Source organism: Camelus bactrianus, chromosome 29 (assembly GCF_048773025.1).
Source record: "Camelus bactrianus isolate YW-2024 breed Bactrian camel chromosome 29, ASM4877302v1, whole genome shotgun sequence".
Lineage (NCBI taxonomy): Eukaryota > Metazoa > Chordata > Mammalia > Artiodactyla > Camelidae > Camelus > Camelus bactrianus.
In genome coordinates, this window is record NC_133567.1 from 10,771,028 (window position 1) to 10,794,321 (window position 23,294).

The 23,294-nt window shown below is 37.6% G+C and overlaps 2 protein-coding genes across 3 annotated transcripts in view; both read right to left on the reverse strand.

The window, feature by feature from the left end:
* Positions 1-1,810: 1,810 nt before the first annotated feature.
* TCF24 (transcription factor 24) lies at positions 1,811-10,394 on the reverse strand. The gene is made up of 3 exons (XM_074354954.1): positions 10,024-10,394; positions 9,029-9,438; positions 1,811-3,363 (listed from the first exon to the last, which is right to left on the reverse strand). The coding sequence occupies exons 2-3, from the start codon at positions 9,413-9,415 to the stop codon at positions 3,250-3,252; spliced, it is 501 nt and encodes a 166-aa protein (XP_074211055.1). The 5' UTR covers positions 9,416-9,438; positions 10,024-10,394; the 3' UTR covers positions 1,811-3,249.
* Positions 10,395-11,127: 733 nt separating this feature from the next.
* The window catches only part of PPP1R42 (protein phosphatase 1 regulatory subunit 42), a 32,096-nt gene continuing 19,929 nt past the window's right edge, over positions 11,128-23,294 (reverse strand). For both annotated transcript variants that reach the window (XM_045507124.2, XM_074354944.1), the window contains exons 6-9: positions 22,850-22,967; positions 20,877-21,008; positions 19,025-19,184; positions 11,128-11,838 (exon numbers count right to left, since the gene is read on the reverse strand). In XM_045507124.2, coding sequence (XP_045363080.1) covers positions 11,817-11,838; positions 19,025-19,184; positions 20,877-21,008; positions 22,850-22,967 — 432 coding nt within the window. In that variant the 3' untranslated portion in view covers positions 11,128-11,816. The remainder of the gene's footprint in view (positions 11,839-19,024; positions 19,185-20,876; positions 21,009-22,849; positions 22,968-23,294) is intronic.

Consider the following 23,294-nt stretch of genomic DNA (forward strand, 5'->3'; position numbering starts at 1 on the left):
ATTATTTCCTCAGAATGGCACTATGATACCAAGGACTAAAAAAATGATTAAAAAATGTGCTGAAAAAAATATATAAAATTACCTCTATACCCCACCGTGCCCTCCCCCACAAAAAAACCCACAACCAACCAAACAAAAACAAAAAACAAAAAAGAGACCTTACTAGAGCTTGAATACTTTCTTTGATAATGACTGGTTCGTTGCTTTCATGAATATAAAATGAAGCCCTTTGAGAGAAAGAAAAATTACTGAATAACTTAACCTAAAAAGCAATTTCACCTATAATAATTATGATGCATTTCAGTGAGGTCAATCAGCATTTATTTTCTTTTTGCACAGCTTCTTCTAAGTAAATAAAGTCTCCGTGAATAGATAAGAAAACTACTGTTTAGGGTATCTGTAACTGCACATTAAAGTAGTTGGGTCAAAAAGCCTTATAAACATGCAGAACCAGTCTTTTTATTACCAAGTAACATGTGGAACAGATACCCTCACCTTTATTCTCTCCTAGACACCCACCTCCACTGTGGGACTTTTACTTCCCATTTCATTCCTTTTTGTTAAGTTTATTTTTAAAAACAGGCACATATGTACTTTTTAATGTAGCTTTACTGATATATAATCATAGAAATAAACAATATAATCATAGAAATAAACAATACATTTTTAAAAGTCTGTTGGAACCATGGCGCTTCTAAAAATGTATTTCCTTATCCCCCCAAATTATCATGATAGAGGAATTTTAAATGTAATGCCTATTACTGAGAGAGTGAGTGAACTGACAGAAATTTAAGTGAGGATTTCCCTTGCAGATGATAGGATAACACCATGATCCAAATATACCCCCTTCCCTACCCATTTGTGTATTCCACTAAGGGCAGCATGGTGAAGCAGCTAATACCAAGCAGGTATCTGTCTTCTAGAAGAATTTTCAAGTGTACCTTCATTATTTGTTAAATAATCACAGAGACCGATGCAAATTTAACAGACTGAATTACTTTTCAAATCAGTGCTTTATTTTGTTTCAGGAATACCCCTTATATTGACCATGCACCATTTAAATAGCATGCGCCTTTGAACCTTTGGATGAAATTTGCCAACCTACCAAAAGCTGTTAGCAAATTTAGCAATTTAATTAAATGTTTTGAAAACCTATGACAGAAACATAGTTCTTTGGCATTAAAACATTTGTAACTGGACAAGAAGTAATAAAAAGTAATACCCTTCAAGGCAGTGATTAACAATTTAACAGGAAGATTTAGACAAGTCTGATAATTCAACAAAAGTCATAATTTTTCCCCAATTAATGCTTTAAAAACTGTAACCAGATAGATTCTTAGCAATAAAACCATTATTTTTCTGAAATGCTATCAAATTTAGCATTTACAGTTCAATTCCAGGTAACTTTAAAGAAGTTCTGATTTCGTTGCTTAAGATAAAAGATTATTCTTAGCACTTTTTATTCCAATAATTTATAACAGTGAATGGCTGAATCCATATCTCATTTTACTTTTTATTCCTTTCAATGGTACATGAATGGGTACATACACTCACAAATATTCAAATTCACAAATAATTTTTGCTACATATTAATATATAGAAAGCTTTATTATAAGCCTTTTCTTTTAAAGGCATGTTTTGGTCACATTACAAGGAGTATATTCACATTAAAATAATAAAAATGACAACCTATCAGATATGAGACAAAACATGGTCATGCTTGACTGAATCCAGTGAAAGACAGTTTCTGCCTTCAAATGATCTTTTACTTCATTTCATTGCCAAAAGCTGGAATTAAATGGAGGATAAAGTGAAATGGTGGTTCAGCTGCTATATTAATTCAACCAAGTCCATTCATAACACCTTTCTGTTTGCTAATCTTGGATCAAACTCAGCAGCTTTAAAACTCTGGGTTATTGGGAAATGAATGAACTTTACACTTGCACACTGGAATAGTAAAGACTGAGGAGAAAAACAAGAAAAGGAGACAAAAGGGAATCTAAATTAGCAAAGATATGACAAGAGACGGATGATTTTTTTCAGGTGTCTCTATTGCACCCTGTAGTTTTGAGATCAGTGTACTCCCTGACAATTCCCTGACAGTGTGCTCCATTTCATAGCTAGGACCCCCCAAGCTCCTTTTGAAACTGAAGCCTCTGGTGCAATCAGGCAGAATAGTTGTTCCCTGGGCACTTCATGTGCAGGGCAGTGGGAGAGACCCATAGCAGAGGGCCTTCCCGGGTTGTGGGTCCAAATCAGAGCAGACTCAGGAGTCTGCTCTGGCCTGATGCATCAGAAGTCCCAAATCTGACTGGATTTCTCCCATTTCATAATGGCCAAGTAGGTAGATTGTGAACAGCAACTGACAAGGAGAGAAGGAAGCTGGCCAAAGTTGTGACTGTGAAGGTCACGGGGGTTCCCTGGAGGCGCCCTGACAGGCCTGAATATGCAGCTGTCTCTAGGAGGCTGCAGCTGCACCTGTTCACCTAGTTCAGGACCTGAAAGAGTGGGGTGGATATGGAGTTACCAGGGAGGAGGGTGACACGCCCTGCTGCCCAGTGATACCCATCTCCTGTTCACTCAGAGCTGCAGGGATTCCCTTTGCCTTCCACAGCGTGGAAACATAAAGATATTTAATAATCCTCTAGGAAGGAGGCCAAGTCCTGTCCTATGAAACAAATCATTTCTAATACTCCAAATAAGTTTGCTAACGGGGAAAAATAACTAGTTATAGAAGTTGCTACATCGTCATACTACCTCAACAGTCTTTTCACACATATTCAGCTAAAACTGAATGAATGATTTCCTACCTTCCAGCTGGTTTTCAAAAACGAAATATTGGTGAATTACAAAAACATTTTATTTTTTTAAACCAGGAAGATTGTATAGATAGATACTAGATTTTTAGTTTGTTAAATAGATACGCTACAGAAAATGTGTACATTCTTTGGATAGAAACACAATTCTTTGCTTTTCTATGTCTTTTTCTTTTTTCCAATAGTTTCTTCTGCACTATATAGTAGTAATTCTCTCATACTGAATAGATAAGCTGTGTGTTTTGCACTAGACTGATTATTTCATTCCATATTTACTTAGATTAGACAGATAAATCTGAACACCCAACTATGGATTCATATGTAAACTTTCAGAAATGATGTTTGTTATGTCTGATGTAATAAATATAGAGCTATTTCACATCATTTAGAAACAACAGGCATCACTTTCTACCAGCCCCCACCAGGGGAGAGCCTAAGGCTGTGAGTCTGTTGGAAAACTGTCATGATTTGTTTTCTCTCCAGAGACAGAATGCTTCAGAAACTGGCCAGTAGCACCAATGTACAATCTTGATCGCATCGGCCATTTCTGAAAAAGAATATTTAAACAAGAATCCAAAAGTTAGTATTAATGACAGGTATAGTCTGTGATAATAATATTAAAAATTCCAAGTACCTCAATGCAAATGCAGTATTATGTAGCAAGTAACAACTGTAATCATGAAGTCTAAGCAGTGACATGAGAAAATGCTTATTAATGCTAACATTAAAAGTAAAAGCATACCCAGACTTTGATTATAACTGTATGAAATAATATGTGTGCATGTGGACCAGAAATGCAAGAAATCATGGAGAATGAATATATTTAAAGGAAGGAAAATATATCTACCCACAATTTTAAATTTCAAGCTAAACCTAAGACAAAATTAAGCCTAAAACAAGATCCCTAGCTTTAAAAATATTTTTAAAAGTTATATATGGTAAATATTATGTGTCTACACTTGTCAAAGAACTTCAATGAAAAGTGACCAATTCAATAATCTAAACATTTTATCTAGCTAAGAGCAATATCTAGAAGCTGCAAATATGAGAATGTTTGGTGTTACATAGCTGGAACAGCCAGATTAAATGTCTGCTTGTACTGGCATCTCACAGCCTCTAGCCTTTCAGCAATCATCACATTTGTATTCTGGTCGGGATTTTTCTAAATTCACCTTTAAAATGGTCAGCCTCTCAAACAATACAGTTCATTTGCAAATAGGTATGATGATGAAAAGATATGCTACATAAGTAGTATTTTCAGAATGAACTTATTTTTTAGGGGGTGGTCATATAATATGTTTAGTTCTAAGGTCCTTGGAATATTAATCAGAGAAATACTGCTGTTTTTTTTTTTTTAATACAAAGATAAGTCCTTAAGCTAAAAAAGTGCAACACCTAAAGGTCAGCAATGGGGTCCCACGCTCTCCAGAGAGTAAATCCTGCTGTGAGCAGGAGGCTGTTTTCACCAGCAAACATTCATGGGCAGACTGCCAGTTACACAGCACCATGAAATGTTCTTAAATGCCTGGCAGATAATCCACAGTGCTCAAATAGAGGTACAGTTATTAACAATTCAAAGTCCATAAGAGCTCTGGATTTTCAACACAAATTGCATATTAGAATCACAGGGTAGCTTTAAAAAAGACTGATGGCCAAGTCACACTCCAGGCCAATTAAATCAGAATGGACCTCTTTGGAGAAGTGTAAGGTAGAGTCAGTTCTTACCTGGAATAATATAAGCTTTCGTTGTACTTCTGAATATAGTTACTGTCACCTGCACTAGGATTCCAGATGTTTACATGTAGCCATAAGGAATAGGAAGTAGGCATGTGATTTTTATGCCTCCAGATGTGATAAGTGAATTTGCTCCTACGTAGTTTAGGTTACTTAAGAGTCTTAGATTCAGATTATTTTGCTGGGAATTTACACTTTAACACAGATAAAATATAACATTTGTTTTACTTGGATTTTAAAATGGTCCATTTAAAATGGATTCCTGCATAATCTTCCTATAAGTAAACTTGCATTTTGTTTGATACAGTAATAAGACTGACACAGTGCTACTCACTTTTGCAAATGCATTTCAGGTTTTGTGTTTTATTTATTTTTTATTTTGTTTAAAACTTTTTTCCAGGTTTTGCATTTTTAAATCACAGATGTGCATTCTTATATTTTCTGGGTGTATCATGTCACTGATCCTGTTCTTGGGATCCCTGTTACCAGTTGGTAACATGAAGTGTTTCAGAAACTAGCCTGGGATTTTTTTTTTATATGTATGCTTCTGGCATTGTTAGATCAGACTTAAGGCCTGCACTATACTGTAGAATCCAGTGTCATGGTACCGCACACTGGATGTTTGTGTCCCTCACAAACTCATTTGTTGATGCTCTGACTCTCACTGTGATAGTATTTGGGGAGGTGATTACGGTTAGATGAGGTCATGAGGGTGAGTAGCTCATGATAGGATTAGTGGCTTTTTAAGGAGAGCTCCTCTTCTTTGAGAAAGAGTGAAGTTGGCCAGCTGCAAGACAGAAAGAGAGCTCTCACCAGGAACAGAATTGGCCAATACCTTGATCTTGGACTTTTGAGCCTCTGGGACTGTGAGAAAATAAATTTCTGTTGTTATAATCCACCCAATCTATGGTATTTCATTATTGCAGCCTGAGCAGTCTAATATTAACATGTAGTGAACAGTGTAAGGCATAAATCATCAATTTCAAGTGGAAAATTTTAGGCATGTTATAAACCAGTGCTTTTTCATTTTTACACTCCTGCCCCATTTTCATGAGCATAAAAATCTCATGCTCAAACCTCAAATGTAATTTGAGACTTCTACGTTTGAGAATGTAGATAGTAATAATTTGACAATGTGAATTAAACACATCTAAAATAAAGTCAAAATACTACTGAATGCTCCCTGTTAGTTCTGATATGTGCTACCTGGGATGCACTGTTTTGAGAATCACTCTAAATCATGCAACCACGAGTGGAGACAAATGAAGGTATCTGTTTTTTGTTTTCTGGGTTTTTTGTTTTTTTCGGAAATGGTAAATTTTAATGTATCACATCAGATGACAAGAACATTCGTGATTTCTAGGTATGTCTTCCTCAGTCCAAGATCAATGTTTTGGATAAATCTTAGGCTCCCGGGCTTTTTGCCACTATAGCTTGTGCAGGGATGCTCTCAAATGCCTTCCTAAGCCAGAAGGCATCTGTTCTTTACCGCCTTGCTAGTATTTAAGTACTTTATGAAGCACTTAAAAATGTATATGTGGGGTTTTGCCTGATTTCTCATGGACTTAATTAAACTTCCCTTTTTTAATAACTTTGAATCCCTGAATTTTCAAAAAGGCTTCTAATGATTTTATTCAAATGAATTTAATATAGACACATAAATAGTTTTAAGAGTCAGAAATTAAAATATAAATAAAATGTTGGTTGGGTTGCATGTCAGCATCATGCCAAAAAGGCTGACTGATTTAGATCTCACTTTTCAATGGTCTGTTTTAGCATTGTGTAGATTAACACAATCTTGACCTCTACTTTACCTAATAGGGCATATTTAAAATTCTGTAGTTTCATTAGGTTCAGAACAATCTAGCAAACTCATACAAGTAACCAGAACTGAACCTGAAGACTTAAAAAAATGTATCGTTGATTTTTGGAGTTAAATGACTCCAAAATAACAAAATTTTGTATTAAAAAAATTATTGCACAACATTGTAAAATGACTATAACTCAATAAAAAAGGTTTAAAAAATTATTGTTTATCTGTGTTATTAACAATGATTCTCCAAGGGTAATGCAACTAATAAAGCCATCTGTGCTTTTATTCCAGTCTAAGAATCTGAAATATACTCCTGTTATCCTGGAGAATCACTGCTCTTTCACACACTGGTGCTGATCAGAATTGCTCACAACTCAAAGGGATAAAAACTGTTGCTTTAGGCTATGCCCCAGGATCTCAGTCCTCTAAACCTTCCAGTTTCATTTGAGGTACTCTTAATGTAAATTCCCAACAATGCTGACAATGCTGAATCCCCAGTCCTAATCATAAGAACTGAAGATTCAAAATTATAGCCATGAAATATTTGTTAACAGATCTTTTGATCATCAAAGTAAGACTTAGTAACATTATACTGCATGGTGGCAAAATAAAGTCATTTTGGAACACTATTTAACTAAGGGTTACAATACCTTTAGTAAACCAAAAAGTACAAAAATCAGAATATCTTTATTTCTTTGGCACTAGATTAATCAATGATAGACTTAATATTTAAGTCACCTTGGTAGTGTCTGTAAAATAATGTGTTACAGGCAGTTTTAATTATGTATAGAAAATCTTTTCCCTCTACACCTCCACAGCACATGGTTATAGCTCTCCTATGGCACATACAACATTCTCCTACTGTACCTACTCCTATTTGTATTTCTGTCTTTGTCTCTATTATATGTCTCATTTAGGGCAGAGACTGAGTCTCACCAGCAGTTGTATTCACTCTCCTAACACAGTGCTTTGCACACAGCAGGCACTCAGTAAATGATTTAAAAATAGACTAGACACTTGTTCAACCATCATCAATTTCATTTTAAAGAGGTATCTTTGGCCTTCTTTCATTATCCCCAGGATTGTCTTTTAAAATCAAAAGTTGATTCAGAGGATGAATGAGATTTAATTTTTCTTTAAGGAGTTATAAGACTACAAAAACATTTGACATGGGAATCAGGGCAAAAAAATCTTGGTAAGCTTATTGTTACATGAAAATTATGGTTCTAACACTACTCATTCAAAAAAGCACTGTAAGAAACTAAGGTGAAAAACAACTGGATTTCCCATCTGATTTACATCTCCCATAAAGAGGCATTTAATAGATGTTTTTTGTATTAAAGTCTATGTTAAAATAAACTTTCTTATAGTATCTGTCAAGTCAAAAGAAATCTAATGTTAATAATATATTTGACTAGCAATCTGATGTACCTAATAGTAATCTTCCATTAATAATAGATTAATGGCACCTGATAGTAATACAAAACCCCTTAATTAATAATGAATGACTTTTTGGCTGAAATATAACACACGAATGGAAGGGAGTAGTCTATAATAATTATAAATAAGTGATATTTGAAATTTTTATATTTAGTTTGAATTAGAGTCTGTCATCATGTTGATTAAATTTCCAAAGTAAATTTCTTAAACCTCACCACAGAATTTTAACTTCAGTTAACATTAGAGTGGGTACTTTACCACATTTCAATAATGATTATTCAATAATTTATTGAACATCGATATACTTAGGACAAAGTCCTAATTTTGTATTGGTGTGTCTGTCAAAATGCTTCAGAATGGTGGAATAAAAAAATGAATATTTAGGTCTAGATAATATAGGGAAGGAGATGCATTTTGAAAAGAAAGCCATATCAATGCAGGATATAAAAACAATCAAATTTAGGAGAAAGGATGATGAAAGTATAAATACTGCAATATAGGTAATAAATCATAATCATATATACCATATAAACAAAACCCCTGACCATTCTACCTATATATAATGTAAAAAAATATTATACAAGACGGAGTCTCTTGGCTAATTTTGTACATTACAGAATTTGAATGTAGTATTTAATCACTCAACATATATGCCAATTTACTATGAAAATTACATAAATTCATTAAAGTTTTTCTAACTTTCTTGGTAGTGGTCTATTCCGTGATTGTTAAGGTTTTTTTGAAACGGACTGAAAATTTGCTCCGTGGCGATGCAGAACGGTCTCATTTTATTCTTACCAGCTTTACAAAAAATGTGCAACATTGGTTTCCTAGGATTACTTAGGGTCAGATAACTGCATCACCCCATTTAATACGTGAAACTTTTCAAGTATCTGATAAAACCACAAAGGAAACATGGTTAAACGAGAAGATACTTCTCACCTAGGAAGGTCATCCTGTAGGCAGCAGCCTATATGGGGCATGGGACACTTCTACCCAAGCCACCAGGAGCTTAAACCCACACCTGCAAACCGTTTAGGAGTATCCTTTTGTGGTGGGGACCTCGCTACCGGTGCCTTCGCGGGCCAAGGTCACTCTTCGAATCTGTTCCCCGCCTCACCCAGGAGGATGAGAGTTCGGTGGCATCTGCCCAGGCGGTGGCCGACCCAGCGGGTCAAGTGCCTTGCTCCTGTCCCTGGGGCCGCAGTGCGCCCTGCCCGCCTACCTTGACAGGATGCAGGTAGCCATCGCCCCGTAGGGCGCCCAGCCCGGGGTCCACCGGCGCCTCGGCGTCGTCCTGCAAGCTGCGGGTAAGGTGTGCGATGTAGGTGGTGGCCAGCAGCAGCACGTCCAGCTTGGACAGCTTGGTGTCGGGTGGCACGGATGGCAGCGTGCGCTGCAGCTCCAGGAAAGCGTGCCGCAGAGTCTGCACACGGCTGCGCTCCCGAGCAGCATTAGCTGCCGCCGGCCGCCCGCCCCCGGAGCGTGCGCCGCCGCCTCCCGGTCCCGCCGGGCCCGACCCGGTCCGCCTGGGACTGGAGTCTCGGGTGGCGGCTGTCGGGGGCGTGGGTTCGTCGTTCAGGGGGCTGCCTGCGGGGCCGCTGCGGTCCATGGAGGCTTCCCGCGCCGCGCGCCCTGCAAAGGAGGGAAGGCGCGGTGAAGCCCGCGCGCGAGTAGACCTTAACCCGGGAAGGCGCAGGCCTCTCGCCCCGCCGCGCGCGGGGATCGGCCGTCCGACGTGGCTCGGGGCAATCTCAGAGTTGTGCTTGTTTTGACTGGGACACGTTTGCCTCCCGGAGTCTGGGAGAGTGGTGGGGTCTGAGGGTTCCTGGGCTGTTTAGAAGGCTGAGGACTGGCGCGGTGCCGGCTTTACTTTCCAACGACAAATTAATCGAAAGGGCTACGCTACCGGGGAAGGAAGATTTCGGAAGCACAGCTCCGGTTCGGAACTTGTTCGCACTTCTGGAACGTTACCCCGCCCGTCCAGCAGGAAAGATGGAGCGGGTCATCTCGTAGAGCGCGGCAGGAAGCCCTACCTCGCCACCGCCCACCTTGCCCACGCCGGCCGCCCTCGTACCATTGGCTCCCGAGACCTGGGACTCCGGGGCGGCAGCAGGAGCCCAGAGGAGTGGAGGACCCATGGCCTCACCTCGGACTAAGGCACCCGCTACTACTCCAAGCCCGAGAACGGCGCGGCGGGGCTCGGACCGGGGCCCTCACCTTTCCTGAAGTGGCCGTGCGGGGATCGGCTCCGCTGCGGGAGCAGGCGAGGAGCTTCGAGCCGGGTCTGCGAGGCCAGGATGGCTCGGGTCACTCCATCCTCGTCCAGCCGAAGGCTACAGGCGCTTCCAGCCCGGGCCGGCCGCGTCTTCTATTTGGGCGCCTCTGAGGCGAGGCGTGAGTGCGGGGCGAGCCCGGTGTGGGTTCACCGCAGCAGGACCCGCAGACGTCCGCGGGCACCTGAGAACCTGTGCTGGGGACAGCGTCCTGCCGGAGCCGCCCCTCGGCCCAGGGAGGGTCATTAATCAAACCATCCGGCGGGGCGGGGCCAGAGGCGGGGCGTCCTCATGGCCCCGCCCCCCGCGTCCAGGTTCCCCTCAGCGGGACTCCCAGAGCCGCACGTCAAGCGTCCGCGGTGTTGGCGACCGACTGGGCCAGAGCCGCTGTCTGGGCTCTAGGACCTCAGCGCGGCCTCGTGAGTTACCGCCTCGCCTCCACCCTTCTTCTTCGAGCCCTTTCTGAGCCCTGGCACCTTCCAGGCGGGCACCGAGCCGAGGCGGGAACGCGGCCGTTTTGTTGAGCGTGACTTAACTCTCTGAGGAAATGTGGAGTGTGCCGCCTCGATGCGCTCACCTTTTATTCTCCCACAAGGTAAATGTTTCCTGCTGTCCTAACTACTTGAAACGGTAGTCCCTCAACTCGGGACTCGGTGGCGCGTTAATTGAGCCGCCCGGAGATGAAGTGCACTTAGCTCGACCTCACCCGCCGTCTGCGGTCCTTTAGGAAGTTCCCCAAGTCGCAGTCGCTTCTCCTCGAGGCGCAGACCCTCGCCGGCCACCCCCGTTGCCCCCGCGGGGCCGTCGCTCTGTTTCTTCTTTTCGACCGATTTGAGTTTCCCTGTGGGGAACTCCGCTGAGGTTTTTACCTTCGTGGAGCCCGGGGAGCGCGGCTGGCGGCTGGGCTGGAGAGACCCTATCCCGGCTCCTTTCGAAAGGGGGCGCTGCCCCGCGAGGCCCGTTCCCAGACGCCCGGGAAGCCGGGCCCCGGACGCCCCGACCCTCCGAGGCTTCCGCTCGTTTGGACCCGTTGCCTTCCGGGGTGAAATCTGAGCGGACGCCCAATATTGCCTAGTAACATAGTTGGTACATCCTTGAAACAATGCGATAGGGAGAGCAGGACATTTAAAAATCTTCTTTGAGGTCAAGATGGCATACCACTTTTAAAATATCATTAATGAGCCGCTCTTGTTTATGGGACATAATTTCATCCTTTCCCATCCTCCATTTTTAAATTGGAGCTACCATCTAGTACATAATGATGGTGGCGGCACTTGATGTTGAGTATCTCGTTCCACACTTGTAGTATATTAGGGAGTCAGAATAATCCTCAGGCTTTCATCTCAATTCCCATTCAATAACAGTAGTTAGATTTGCACTTTAGAAAGAAGCCTACCAAAATACCATTGGTTCAAAGAAGGACTTTCTTTTGATGAATTGAAAAAGCACATCTTTTTTTCTCCAGTAAATTGTATGTAATGAGGAATAAAGTAGTTGGAAAGCAGTGTTTCAGATTCTGTAAATAATCAAATCAAACAAGAATTCAAAGGTTTTTCTTATATAATGAGATACCGTAAAGTACAAATCGCAAAAGATGATGATGTCTCGTACTATAGACGTAGAGTCAAACTTTTCGGATATTTAAGACTGAATTTACTCGTTTTTTACAGATTTTCTTTTACTTTTGAATTAAGAAGAGGGTGAGGTTCATGTACATCATTTTTTGTCAGCAAGCTTTCACATTCTTTCAAAGAGATTCCTGTATTAATAGAGAAAAAAAGGGTTTAAATTATTTCAGAAATGAAAGTTATCCAAAACAGGTAGCAAACATATACAAATCTAGGACACAATAATAGTGAAGGCTGATGATTACTAAACCGTGTGAATATCCTCACGCTTTAAAGGAAGCAGAAACAAAGACTTCCCCCTGAGTTAGGGAAGAATGTGGAAACTCTATGAGTTGGGAGAAGTATGGAAATAAGAATGGAGGGAATGTGGGCCAAGACTAGGGTGAGGCACATTAGGTGCCCAGGGCTCCTTATATTTTGCACTCTTGGCATCTCACATGCCTCACCCTAGCCTAGCCTGGTAGAGTCTCCTTTTACTTAAGGATGTGGATGAAGGTGGAGGCTCGAAGGAGACACTTCACTGCTGACAATGGCTGACCAATGGCCCGCTGTGTTACCTAACTGTCTGGTTGGAAAGAAAGGACTGATGTAACAAGATCGACCACTGCAGGTCACCCTCTTGTCCTATCTGCCGCCACTCTAAATAGCCTCTCTGAATCCTCTAAAGTAGTCCTAATTCCTGCAAGAAACCAGTATTTGCAGTAAAATTTAAAATGGAAGATGAAACTCTTCAAATCATAGTATTACATAAATTAGTAGCAGGTACCTTGTTTAGCTCTTTATATGTGCTAAGTGCTTTACAAAAAAGCACTTTATTTTCGCATTTAGTCTTTACAAAAACCCTTTGAGGCTTTTACATTTACAGTTGAGAAAATAGAGCTCAGAGGGTTGAAGCAGAGCTAGGATTCAAGCCAGGCACAGATAGATCCTAACACTTGGGCTTTTTACTATATTATTTTATATAATATTTGTAGGATTCTTCATTATTTGCAAAACATTTTTTTGTATCTATTAGTTCAATAAAGGGCATACTTAAACTTGGATCCCTATTAGCAATCCAAATACTATTTTCATAGTGTGTCATTCTTTAGAGTTCTTGTCTAATCTGGCTTTAGAGTGCTGTAGATTTTATTTCACTGAGTGTGATGTAGGTTTTAAAATCATATCGTCTTTTTTCTAAATGTGTCAAATAGTTTGCCATCTTATTGTCCTCATAATGTAAAATAATCACATGTCAGTGAAGAAAATATATTGCTATGTTACAGGTCTATGTATCAATAGGTTTTATATAGTTGGTGCTTTCTTTCACTTTTCAACTATTTCCCTTGTAATTTAATTAAAGTGTAATTTACATAAATTGACTTTTGCATATATAGTTCAGCAAGTTTTGATAAACATATATAGTCATGTAATTACTACCATGATAAAGATATGCAACATTTCATCACTCTCCCTCCCCCACGTTCCCTTACTCTCCCTCCCCCACATTCCCTTGTGCTGACCCTTTGTAGTCAACCCCTAGTCCTTGGCAACTACTGATGTTTTCATCTCCGTAGTTTTGCCTTTTCCAGAATGTCATGGAATCGTATGGTAGGTAGCCTTTTAAGTCTGGCTTCTTTCGTTTAGCATAATGCTTTTGAGATCTATCCATGTTGTTTCATATATTGCTAGTTCATTCCTTTTTAATGCTGAATAATATTCCATTGTATGGATGTATTACAGTTTGTTTATCCAGTTGAGAGACTTTTGGGTTGTTTTCAATTTTTGGTGATTATGAATATACCACTAAAAACATTTGGGTTCAGATATTTGTGTGTGAGTATAGGTTTTCATTTCACCTGGGAAAATATCTAGGGGTGGGACTGCTAAATGTAGTAAGTATATGTTCAACTTTGTAAGAATATGTCAAACTATTTTCCAAAGTGGCTGAACATTTTTTGCATTCCCATCAGTAGTACATGAGAGTTCCATTTGCTCCATTTTCTTGCTAGCATTGATTTTTTTTCTTTTTATCCACTTTAATATTTTTAAAGAAATAAATGGATCCAATATTTTAAAATCAGACAATTTCACAATCTAGATATTGCTTGCCAGCTAGTCTGATTTCTCCAGTTCAGCATGTCTGCCTGGCTATACTGTTTTGGAGCTGCGTAGCTGCAGTTGTCTTTAGTTGGACATGTGCTCTAAATTCACCTCAGTCACATTCTCACCTGCTTCCCTTACTTAATTTACTGGCCTGCACCTTAGGGCGTTTTTGAGACCCCCTTTGCAGAGTAGTTAAGAGCTTGGCCTTGGGAGTCAGTGACCTGGATTCAATTTCTAGCTCTGCCTCATGGCAATCCTGTGGCTTTGGGGCCCTCTGACTGGGCCTCTCCAATGCTCATCTTCCCCATCTGTAAAATGGGGCTGATAGTATTCTTATCTCAAAGGGTCCTACTGCTTTTATAAAATTTGTTTGTGTAATGAAGACTAAGCTTTCAAATTGACATTTTAATATGGAAAATAACTAATATAATTCATATAACTTAGATCTTACATAACTGTTGTTCACAGAGTAAGCCATTGACAGAGTTGAGACTAGAAGTCACAAAAGCTAGCTTAGACTGCTAAAAAACTTTGCTGCTTATCACTATTGATTTTTTTTTGAGGGAGAGGGCTTGTCCTAATTTCAAAAGAGTTCTTTGAGAATTTCAAATAAAAATCCTAATATTATATCTACATTATTAATACATATGTTTATTTTGCATATAAAAATTAGACTGAGGTTAGGTTTAATACAGCAAAATTAAGGCATTTAGAGCTTTGCAAATGAGTTTATATAAGATCATCCCAGAATTTCATGACTAAAAATATTATCTAAGTTTTAAAAAATTCTTCTTGAAGCACATAGGAGAACTGTTGTTGTTACAACTGTTCAAACATAACCTTAACAGTGGTGAAAGCAAATTATTTTTACTGTTCTTAATGTTCGCCTTTTAACTTAAATAAACCTAATGCTTCCATATTCTAACTAAAGATAATAGGTATTTTATAAATAGTTAAATAACACACAGTGAATTATGGGTCCCAGAGAGTCATATCCCTTAAAGGTATCTGAAGCTAAGGGTATGCTAACCCAGCTAGAAAGTTATTATTTTTGCATTAACAAATGAGATGGATTGACTCTATTGACATTGCTTAGGCTTGAAAGATAGTTAATCAAGTAACAGTTTGTTTTTTTTCATTGTATAGTGCTGTACAGCATTCTCAGTGGATATTATTATCAATATGTAAATGCATTTAATGTCTGTTTTTAAATTACTAAGGCTCAAGTACCTCCTAGCATGTTTGAAAAGAGAGGAAACATCTGTCAGAAGTATTTACTGTGACAAACATAGAAAGAAGCAATAATGTGTACGTTTTTGTTTAATACCATGTATTATTTTTAATTAAATAGTGAAGGCATTTGTTCAGAATCAGCCTTTAAATAAAAAATAGTGCTGAACTAAACTTTAATTAAAGTGTACATTGATAGTATCAAGTTCAGTTTGAGGGTCAAAAGCAACGTCAATGAGTCTGACTTTTTCCTCCCTGTAGGGAAAGCAGGCTTGTGTAAATATACATGAGCACAGACTGCACGCATTTATAAAAGAGGTGGAAAACATTCCCCTGTCATTGGACAGATGTTGCTTCACTGTGTTCCGCATAGGATACAGGCACAGCTCTCACTGTGCAGAACCTTAAAGGAGCGTGGGGCACATAGTTTCAGCGTTTTGAAATAAGCCTCTAAGCTCCTTTCCATCTCTAAGCAGGCTCCCCACCTCGAATTTTAAATGTAAACTGTAGGAGACTCCTCTGCTGATGCCAGCTCATTCTCCTCCTTAAAGTAATTAAGGGAAGAAGTTACTTTAATCAACTTTTCATGTAAAAAATCTGTTCTTTACATTTGGGCTGTATATTTTGATTTTAATACTTTACTTTCTAGGGTTTTTTTAAAATTGAAGTTTAGTTGATTTACAATGTTGTGTTAATTTTTGTTGTACAGCATAGTGATTTAGTCATACATTTATATTCTTTTTCATTATAAATTATTACAAGATATTGAATGTAGTTCCCTGTGTGATACATTAAGGACCTTGTTGTTTATCTATTTTATGTATATAGCAGTTTGTATCTGCTAATCCCAAAGTCTTAATTTATCCCTCCCCTCCTTTCCCCTTTGGTAACCAAAAGTTTATTTTCTATGTCTGTGGGTCTCTTTCTGTTTTGTAAATTAGTTCATTTATGTCATTTTTTAAAGATTCTACATATAAATTGTATCATATAATATTTGTCTTTCTCTGTCTAACTTACTTCACTTAATATGATAATCTATAGACTCTTCCATGTTGCTGCAAGTGGTATTTCATTTTTTATGGCTGAGTAGTGTTCCATTGTGTGTGTGTGTGTGTGTGTGTGTGTGTGTGTGGTGTGTGTTGGTAAATTCTGTACATTGCTACACACACCATTAGACCAGTTGTGAGCTGTGGCACATACCGCATATGCTACAGCCCCAAGCAAAACTCACTAGGGCTGCACTGATGAAACAGCAAGCAAGTCACTATATCCTCATTTTCCAAACTGGGAACACTAAACACAGAGCTAAATGCATTTTTAACTACTATGTGCTGTAAAGACAGGGTACCCTAAAGAAACCAGCAGAATAGAGGGTTCCTGTGAGAACATAATGTCCTCCTTCTGCCACAACTTCTTTATCCAGTCATCTGTCTACAGACATTTAGGTTGTTTGTATATCTTGGCTATTGTAAATAGTCTTGCTGTGAATATTAGGGTGCATGTCTCTTTTTGAATTAGTTTTCTTCAGATATACTTAGTAGTGGGATTGCTGGATCATATGGTAACTCTTATTTTTTTTTTTTAAAGGAATCTCCGTACTGTTTTCCATAGTGACTGCACCAAATTACATTCCTACCAACAGTGTAGGAGAGTTTCCTTTTATCCACACCCTCTCCAGCATTTATTGTTAGTTGACTTTTTAATGATGGCCATTCTAATCGGTGTGAGGTGATACCTCATTGTAGTTTTGATTTGTATTTCCTTAGTAATTAGCCATGTGGAGCAACTTCTCATGTGCCTGCTGGCCATCTGTATGTCTTCTTTGGAGAAATGTCTGTTTAGGTCTCCTGCCCATTTTGTTTTTATTGGTTTGACCTTCTAGCTTTATTTTCATTGTCTCTTAGCTTTATACTAAATTAAAGATGTAAGCAATAGGCACACCCTAAAAAATCTATTATCAAGAGCTTAATGAAATTCCATAATATATTTGGTCACCTTTTATTAAAGCGAGGTTAACTGATATTCGTATTTACTAAGACAAATCATTTGTGATACTAAAACATATTTTGGCATGACTTCAGTGAAATTACCTGAGAAAATAAAAAATGTTTAAAAGAGAAATATTTAATACTTTTTGACACTACAGAACTTCAGACTCAGGATTGAACATCAACTTCACTGATAGTGGCAGAAGCAGGACGTTCTTTATGTTCTCACAGGAACCCCTCTATTCTGCTGGTTTCTTTAGGGTACCGTGTCTGTGCACTATATAGTAGTTAAAAATGCATTTAGCTCTGTGTTTAGCGTTCTTAGTTTGGAAAGTGAGGATATAGTGACTTGTTTGCTGTTTCATCAGTACAGCCCTAATGAGTTTTGCTTGGGGCTGTAGCATATGTGGTGTGTGCCACAGCTCACAACTGATCTAACAGTGTGTGTGGTAATGTACAGAATTTACCAATATTGTTTTCTGAGGCTGTGTCCATTTTTATTGTTTTCCCTTTCACCTTGATGATATGCCATCAAGACCTTTTAAAATGCTTGGCAAAAAAACAAAACTCAAGAACACTCTTGTGGAACTGACACTAGTTACGTTCATCTTTAAGAGACTATTGGGGTGCTATGGATAAACTGGCTATGGCTTTGATGATAATGATAATGGACATAAGCAGTAAGACAAATTCTCACACAGCTTCTGTTTTGTTTTGTATGTGAATGGTAAGGAGGCAAGACCAGAAGTAGGACTCCTTACATATTCTATCTCCTCTCCCCAAATAAAACATTTTCCCGACTCATAGGACTCTCTCTTCTTTAAGCCTCCATCTCAACAAGCCTAAGCCACTCTTCAGGGAATGGGGGTAGGGCAATGCAGCGCTGTTGTTCTTGGGTTTTCTTCAGGTGGGCTGCATTAAGAAGTGCTAAGTTACTATCCCTACATTAGACCTTGTAAAGAGGGTCTCATGACAAACTCACCTGACCTTCACTAGGCAATTCTGGAAAAGGGAAATCTATTCCAAAGTACATTCACTGGCTCTGATTACTTTCCAGTGAAATATGCTATTGCCCTTCGTTATACTGTAGTGTCTACTATAATATGATTGGAAAGATCAATAAAGCAATCATTTTATTGATTATACATGAAAAAAGTTGAATGAATAATTTATAGGATATATCAGTATCTGGTTTATAATGCCCATAGCATTTATTACACTATACAGTAATGGTATCTCACATTTGACTCTCAAAATAGGTTTTTGCAAGATCTTTGAGATCAAGACAATCTCATTTCAGTTTTTATATTCAGTATTGACTGGCATATAGCAGGTGCCTATTAGTTTTATGAATAAAGGAAGTTATTTTCTGGTATGGTTTATCTTTACATAAAAAAGTAACATCTTTTTAAAACTGAAAAAGCAATTTTCTTCTCATCAGGAGACTTAGAGCTGGTTGATAATGAGCTAAATTATGTGTGTACTCAAGGTTTAGAATAGTGATTCTTAAACTGTTTTTTTTTAATCATAAGTCTCTTTGAGAATCTAATGAAGCTTCTAATGTCTCCTTCAGGGACACCAGATTAGGAACCTTTGGTTTGGAGAAGTGGTGAGAGTAGCCTGTCTCAGGTATTCTGGGCTTCCCCTCCTTTCTGCCACCAGATGCCCTTGCTGTAACCATTCATCGTCATCTGGGTCTGGGGCTCCTTTGATATGATCCCTGCTCATTCAGATATCTTTACCTGATGCTTCTGGGACTTTCCTGAGTCACCTGCCCTACCTCAGTGGGTGTATCTAGTCTGTGACTTCCAGATCTTCCTGAACCAACCCTCCCACTACAACTTTATGACTGAGCAGATGAACAATTAACTTTTGCGTGTGTGTGCTTCGCCAAGAACTGAGAACAGATAACTAGGAGCCAGATGGACAGTCTCTCTTCCTCTATGTTGTTGACAGTGAGGGTGTCTCATCCTACCCCCAAAAAGATGTTGCATAAATATTTGAAAGAACCTACCCCGACTCTTCAATAATTTTAGGGTTATCTTCTTGGGAGCCTTCTGGAAGTGCATTTCCATTTGCAAGGTATTTTGGTACATCAGAGAAAAAAACTAATTTTGGCTTACCCACCTGTGGGTAATAAACAGGAACTATGTGATGTGTTGTTTCAAAGTTACCTGTAGCGTGCAAAAAATTAAAAGCATTCTGCTTTGAAACTAATAACTTAATTGTGAACATGACATATAACAGCATTTAGACTGTCTAAAATTATATTTTATGAAATGGAATTAAATAAGGTTAAATAGATCCACATTAAAACCAATACAAATTAATATCACAGATAAAATATCACAGACTTTCATACATGAGAACCTACACAGGAAAGTTTATGGTCAACTCTCATGGACAAAGTGGGTATACCGACATTAATATAAATATTAACTGCCCTTACATTTTGCTGTTATCAGTTTAGTTTTTCAGAGTGTTCAATCTTTATGGTGTAGATTAGGCAAGCAAAGTTATTGTACTATGTTTATACCTTTATTTCCATACTTAACATTCCATATCATTTCTCTGGGCACATCCATGTTGCTCGACTAGTGTTTATTAAATGAATAAACTAATTTTTCCATCAAAACACTACAAAAGTAAATACTAAAAGATACTCAGATATTTTGAATTTTGTTAAAGTGTTTGATTCTGCTTCTAATTTTGAGCTATATAGTTGTGTGACTGTATTTTGGACAAGATTTTTAATTGTAAGATAAAGATTTTTTATTGAAGTCTTGAGGTCATAAACCCTATAATTTTACCATTATAGAGCTCCAAATTTACAGGGCTATCAAAAATATGTAAAAGGCATGAAATACAAAAAATGACTATCTTCCTAAGACTCTCTGTTCACTTACAATGTAATTTGATTGTACAGAGGTATCTTTAAATGGTTCATCTTAGCTCTTCAAAAGACCTGAAGGTATATTGTAGATTTTTAAAAATACACATTATAACTTCTAGACTTTAATTCATACTTTCCATTTTTCTTGATCAGCGATGACAGAGACTTTACATAAAGACCAAAGTGTAAGCTATTGACCACATACCTAAGGATAGAGTTATTGCATGTTACATACATGTATCGAGGATGTCACTGGTTGTGAGCCTGGGAGGCTCAGAACTACATAATTTGTTGGATGGGGATGGCAATGTGTGCAGGCTGCAAAAAAGAAGGATATCTACAAGTGGCCAAGAGAGAATAACTAAGTACTCCTGAGGAAAACTCAGATAATTTCTATTGCAACCAGTCAGCTTTAAATTTCAATTTTATCTTAATATAATGGACCTTAGAGTCTATTTTTCAATGTAATAAATCATATAATCTATTTGAATACTTCTAAAATTTCAAAGTTCTTTCATGGTATATTGTCTTATTTTCCTCCCTGCTTCCTTTTTATTTATAAAAATTATTTGTTTACATATCACATATTTACACATTTGCAGATTTTTCTAAATTCCCACCAAACTGAAGAAAATTTCTGAGTAGAGCAGACATTATTATGCTTACATCATGTACTTTTGCCAGATATAAAGTTATACATTTTCCCACCCTCACAGCTCTCTGTTTACATAGGTGACATAGTCATACTCAATATAAACGAAACAACTTTTTTTGGCAGTAGCTAACATTTTCATATACAAACATAATAGTTAAAATTTCCTAGGAATTGTAAATAAGTTTTTTTAAAAAGTACAAAAATCCTTAAACAAAAAATCTAAATGAAAATCTCCTTATTTTTGATATTTTTTGGTTGAGTAGAATATTCCATTCACTAAAGTAGAAGTGATCAACTAATGAATGACAGCTTGCTTACTTATGTATGAGTTACTTGTATCCTCGTTTTTACTGTTCCTTTTCTTGCTGATTTTCTTGGCATCTTTGGATGCTTTCCAATTCATTAGAAATTGTCTTTCCATATTTTTAATTGCTTTTCCATCAAGAAACTCTAGAGAAAAACATATACATTAAAAATATATACATATTATACATATAATACAACATATAAATGTTAAAATATAATATGTAAATATTATATATACACATAAAATATATATACTTCTGGTTTAGGGCACATGAACTTAAGTTACATCATAGGCTGAAATAAAATTTATTTTTAAAAATACCTTAATATCTTATTTATACAACTCCTATACTTTGCTGGGCTTTTATTTATTTTAAATCATTTTTTTCTGAACAACTGAAATATGATGAAAAGTATAAAAAGGTTCTCTATCCATATCTGTTTTTCCTATCACTGACAAACATAATCACTGTAAACAATTTGGTGTTATCCTTCTTGGGTCATAAATAAATTATATTGTTATTTTCAAAAACAAAAATGTCATACTCAACAAAAATTAAATATTACCTATTCATTTGAATAATATTATGGTTATTCTTAGGAAAAAGCAACATATATTTTAGGTTGCTGAGACTAAGAAGTTTTATATATGTAACATGTTATTTTAAAAGTACATATATTAATAATGCTTATTATATCCTAGGACATACAATATAATAGGAACAACCCACATAGCTATCCTTTTGGTTCTATGAAGTGAAACTGCAGCTATCTCTACATTCTGTTCCTTTTAAAAAAAGTTTTGAAGATTGAGCATCTTAAATTATGCAAATAATTTTTGTATGTTGTAAGATATTTGGAAAATACAAAGAAATGGAAGAAACAAAACCTTTCCTGTATTCCACAATCAGAAATAATTAATGAAAACCACTGTTAACACTTTAATATATTTCTTAGCATTTTTTTCTAGGTATGTATTGTGTATATATGTGTGTATTAAATAAATTAGAATTCCCTATTTATACAATATTACATCCTACATTGTACTGTAAGCATTTTACCATGTATTTCTTTGAACACAATTTTTAATGGCTAGTAGTATTCCAAGTACAAATATACAAGTAATTTATCTTTAGAAATATTCTTGACTGTTTTTCCTGTGTATTCCCTGTTTCCTACTCTTGGCTGGTGGGGGCAGGGTGTGACCCTCACATATGTGTTTTGAAAAATTGTCTTGGATATTTCTGATATGTCCTCTATCAGCCCCTCTTCCCCACAAGAGAACCAATGCACTAGCATTATAATTAACCAAGGTTTACTATAGCTATGAGCTTTGAAATGGTTTTGTCATACGTTAGTTTTTATACCCAAGTACAGCATGTCACAGAAACCCTCTCACAAATCTCCTTTGTGAGAGGGCAGTGCTTATCTCTCTGATGCTGTGTAACGTGGTCCCTGTTGCAGGGCGTTGGTCCATTTCACCTTATATTGTGCATGTTCAGGAATGTTATTATTTGTAGGGATCTCATAAAGGGACTCCCTACCTTGCTCCCCTTTCAAATGAAAAGAACTGCTGTATGCTCTTAGGGTGTCATTTGGCAAGTGTCAAGCAATGAAAACCTTGATCAGTTTTATCTACAAAGCCAAGAGTCTCTCAGGATCTTCAGAGAATTTGTGCCAATGAAAAGTTGGCAAGAGGTCAGCAAATTCTATACATTTATGACCAACCATTTTTGTTGCTAACAGACACATTTTCTTTTTAAAGAAGGAGCATCTGGTGTCCTAATTATTTCTGAACAGCAAGTATTTTTCATGTTTTATTTTTCAATTTTAACTTTTGCTTTTAGTAAAATATCAAATTTAAAGTTGACCATTTTTGTGGATCCAGGTGTTATATTTATATTTCTGAAGGCTTGCTGATTAGTTAACTAAAAAGTTAACCAGGTCTCTTTCTCTAAGAAAATTATACTAATATAAACGTGTACCCAGTGATTTGGACCCCAGTATCAGTCTATCTCTGTATTTTGGTTTGAGACAAACAGGATTTCTATTTAGATCCATTTTCCACAGCTTCGTCAACTTGTTCAGTAAAAACTCCAAATCCTATAATTAAAGAAGAAAAAAGCAAGACACAAGTATTTCATACTTATCAGTATTTATTTCATATCAGTTAACTGTTTCTAAAAGTAAATACTGTTTTTCGTGAGTTCTAGCTCAGTACCAGGTACTTAGAAAGTATACAATATATCTTTTTTTTTTTTTTAAATAGAATTGTCTATGCTAATAATAGAGGAGGCTAAAGATGAGGCAAAAAGTAAGGTCCTGAGTTGGGGACCACAGAACTGGTCTCTATCACACTCCCCTAAATGGACCCAATCTGCAGTTCAGAAAACACTGCCTCTCTGGCCATCTATGCTGTAGAAGATGCAC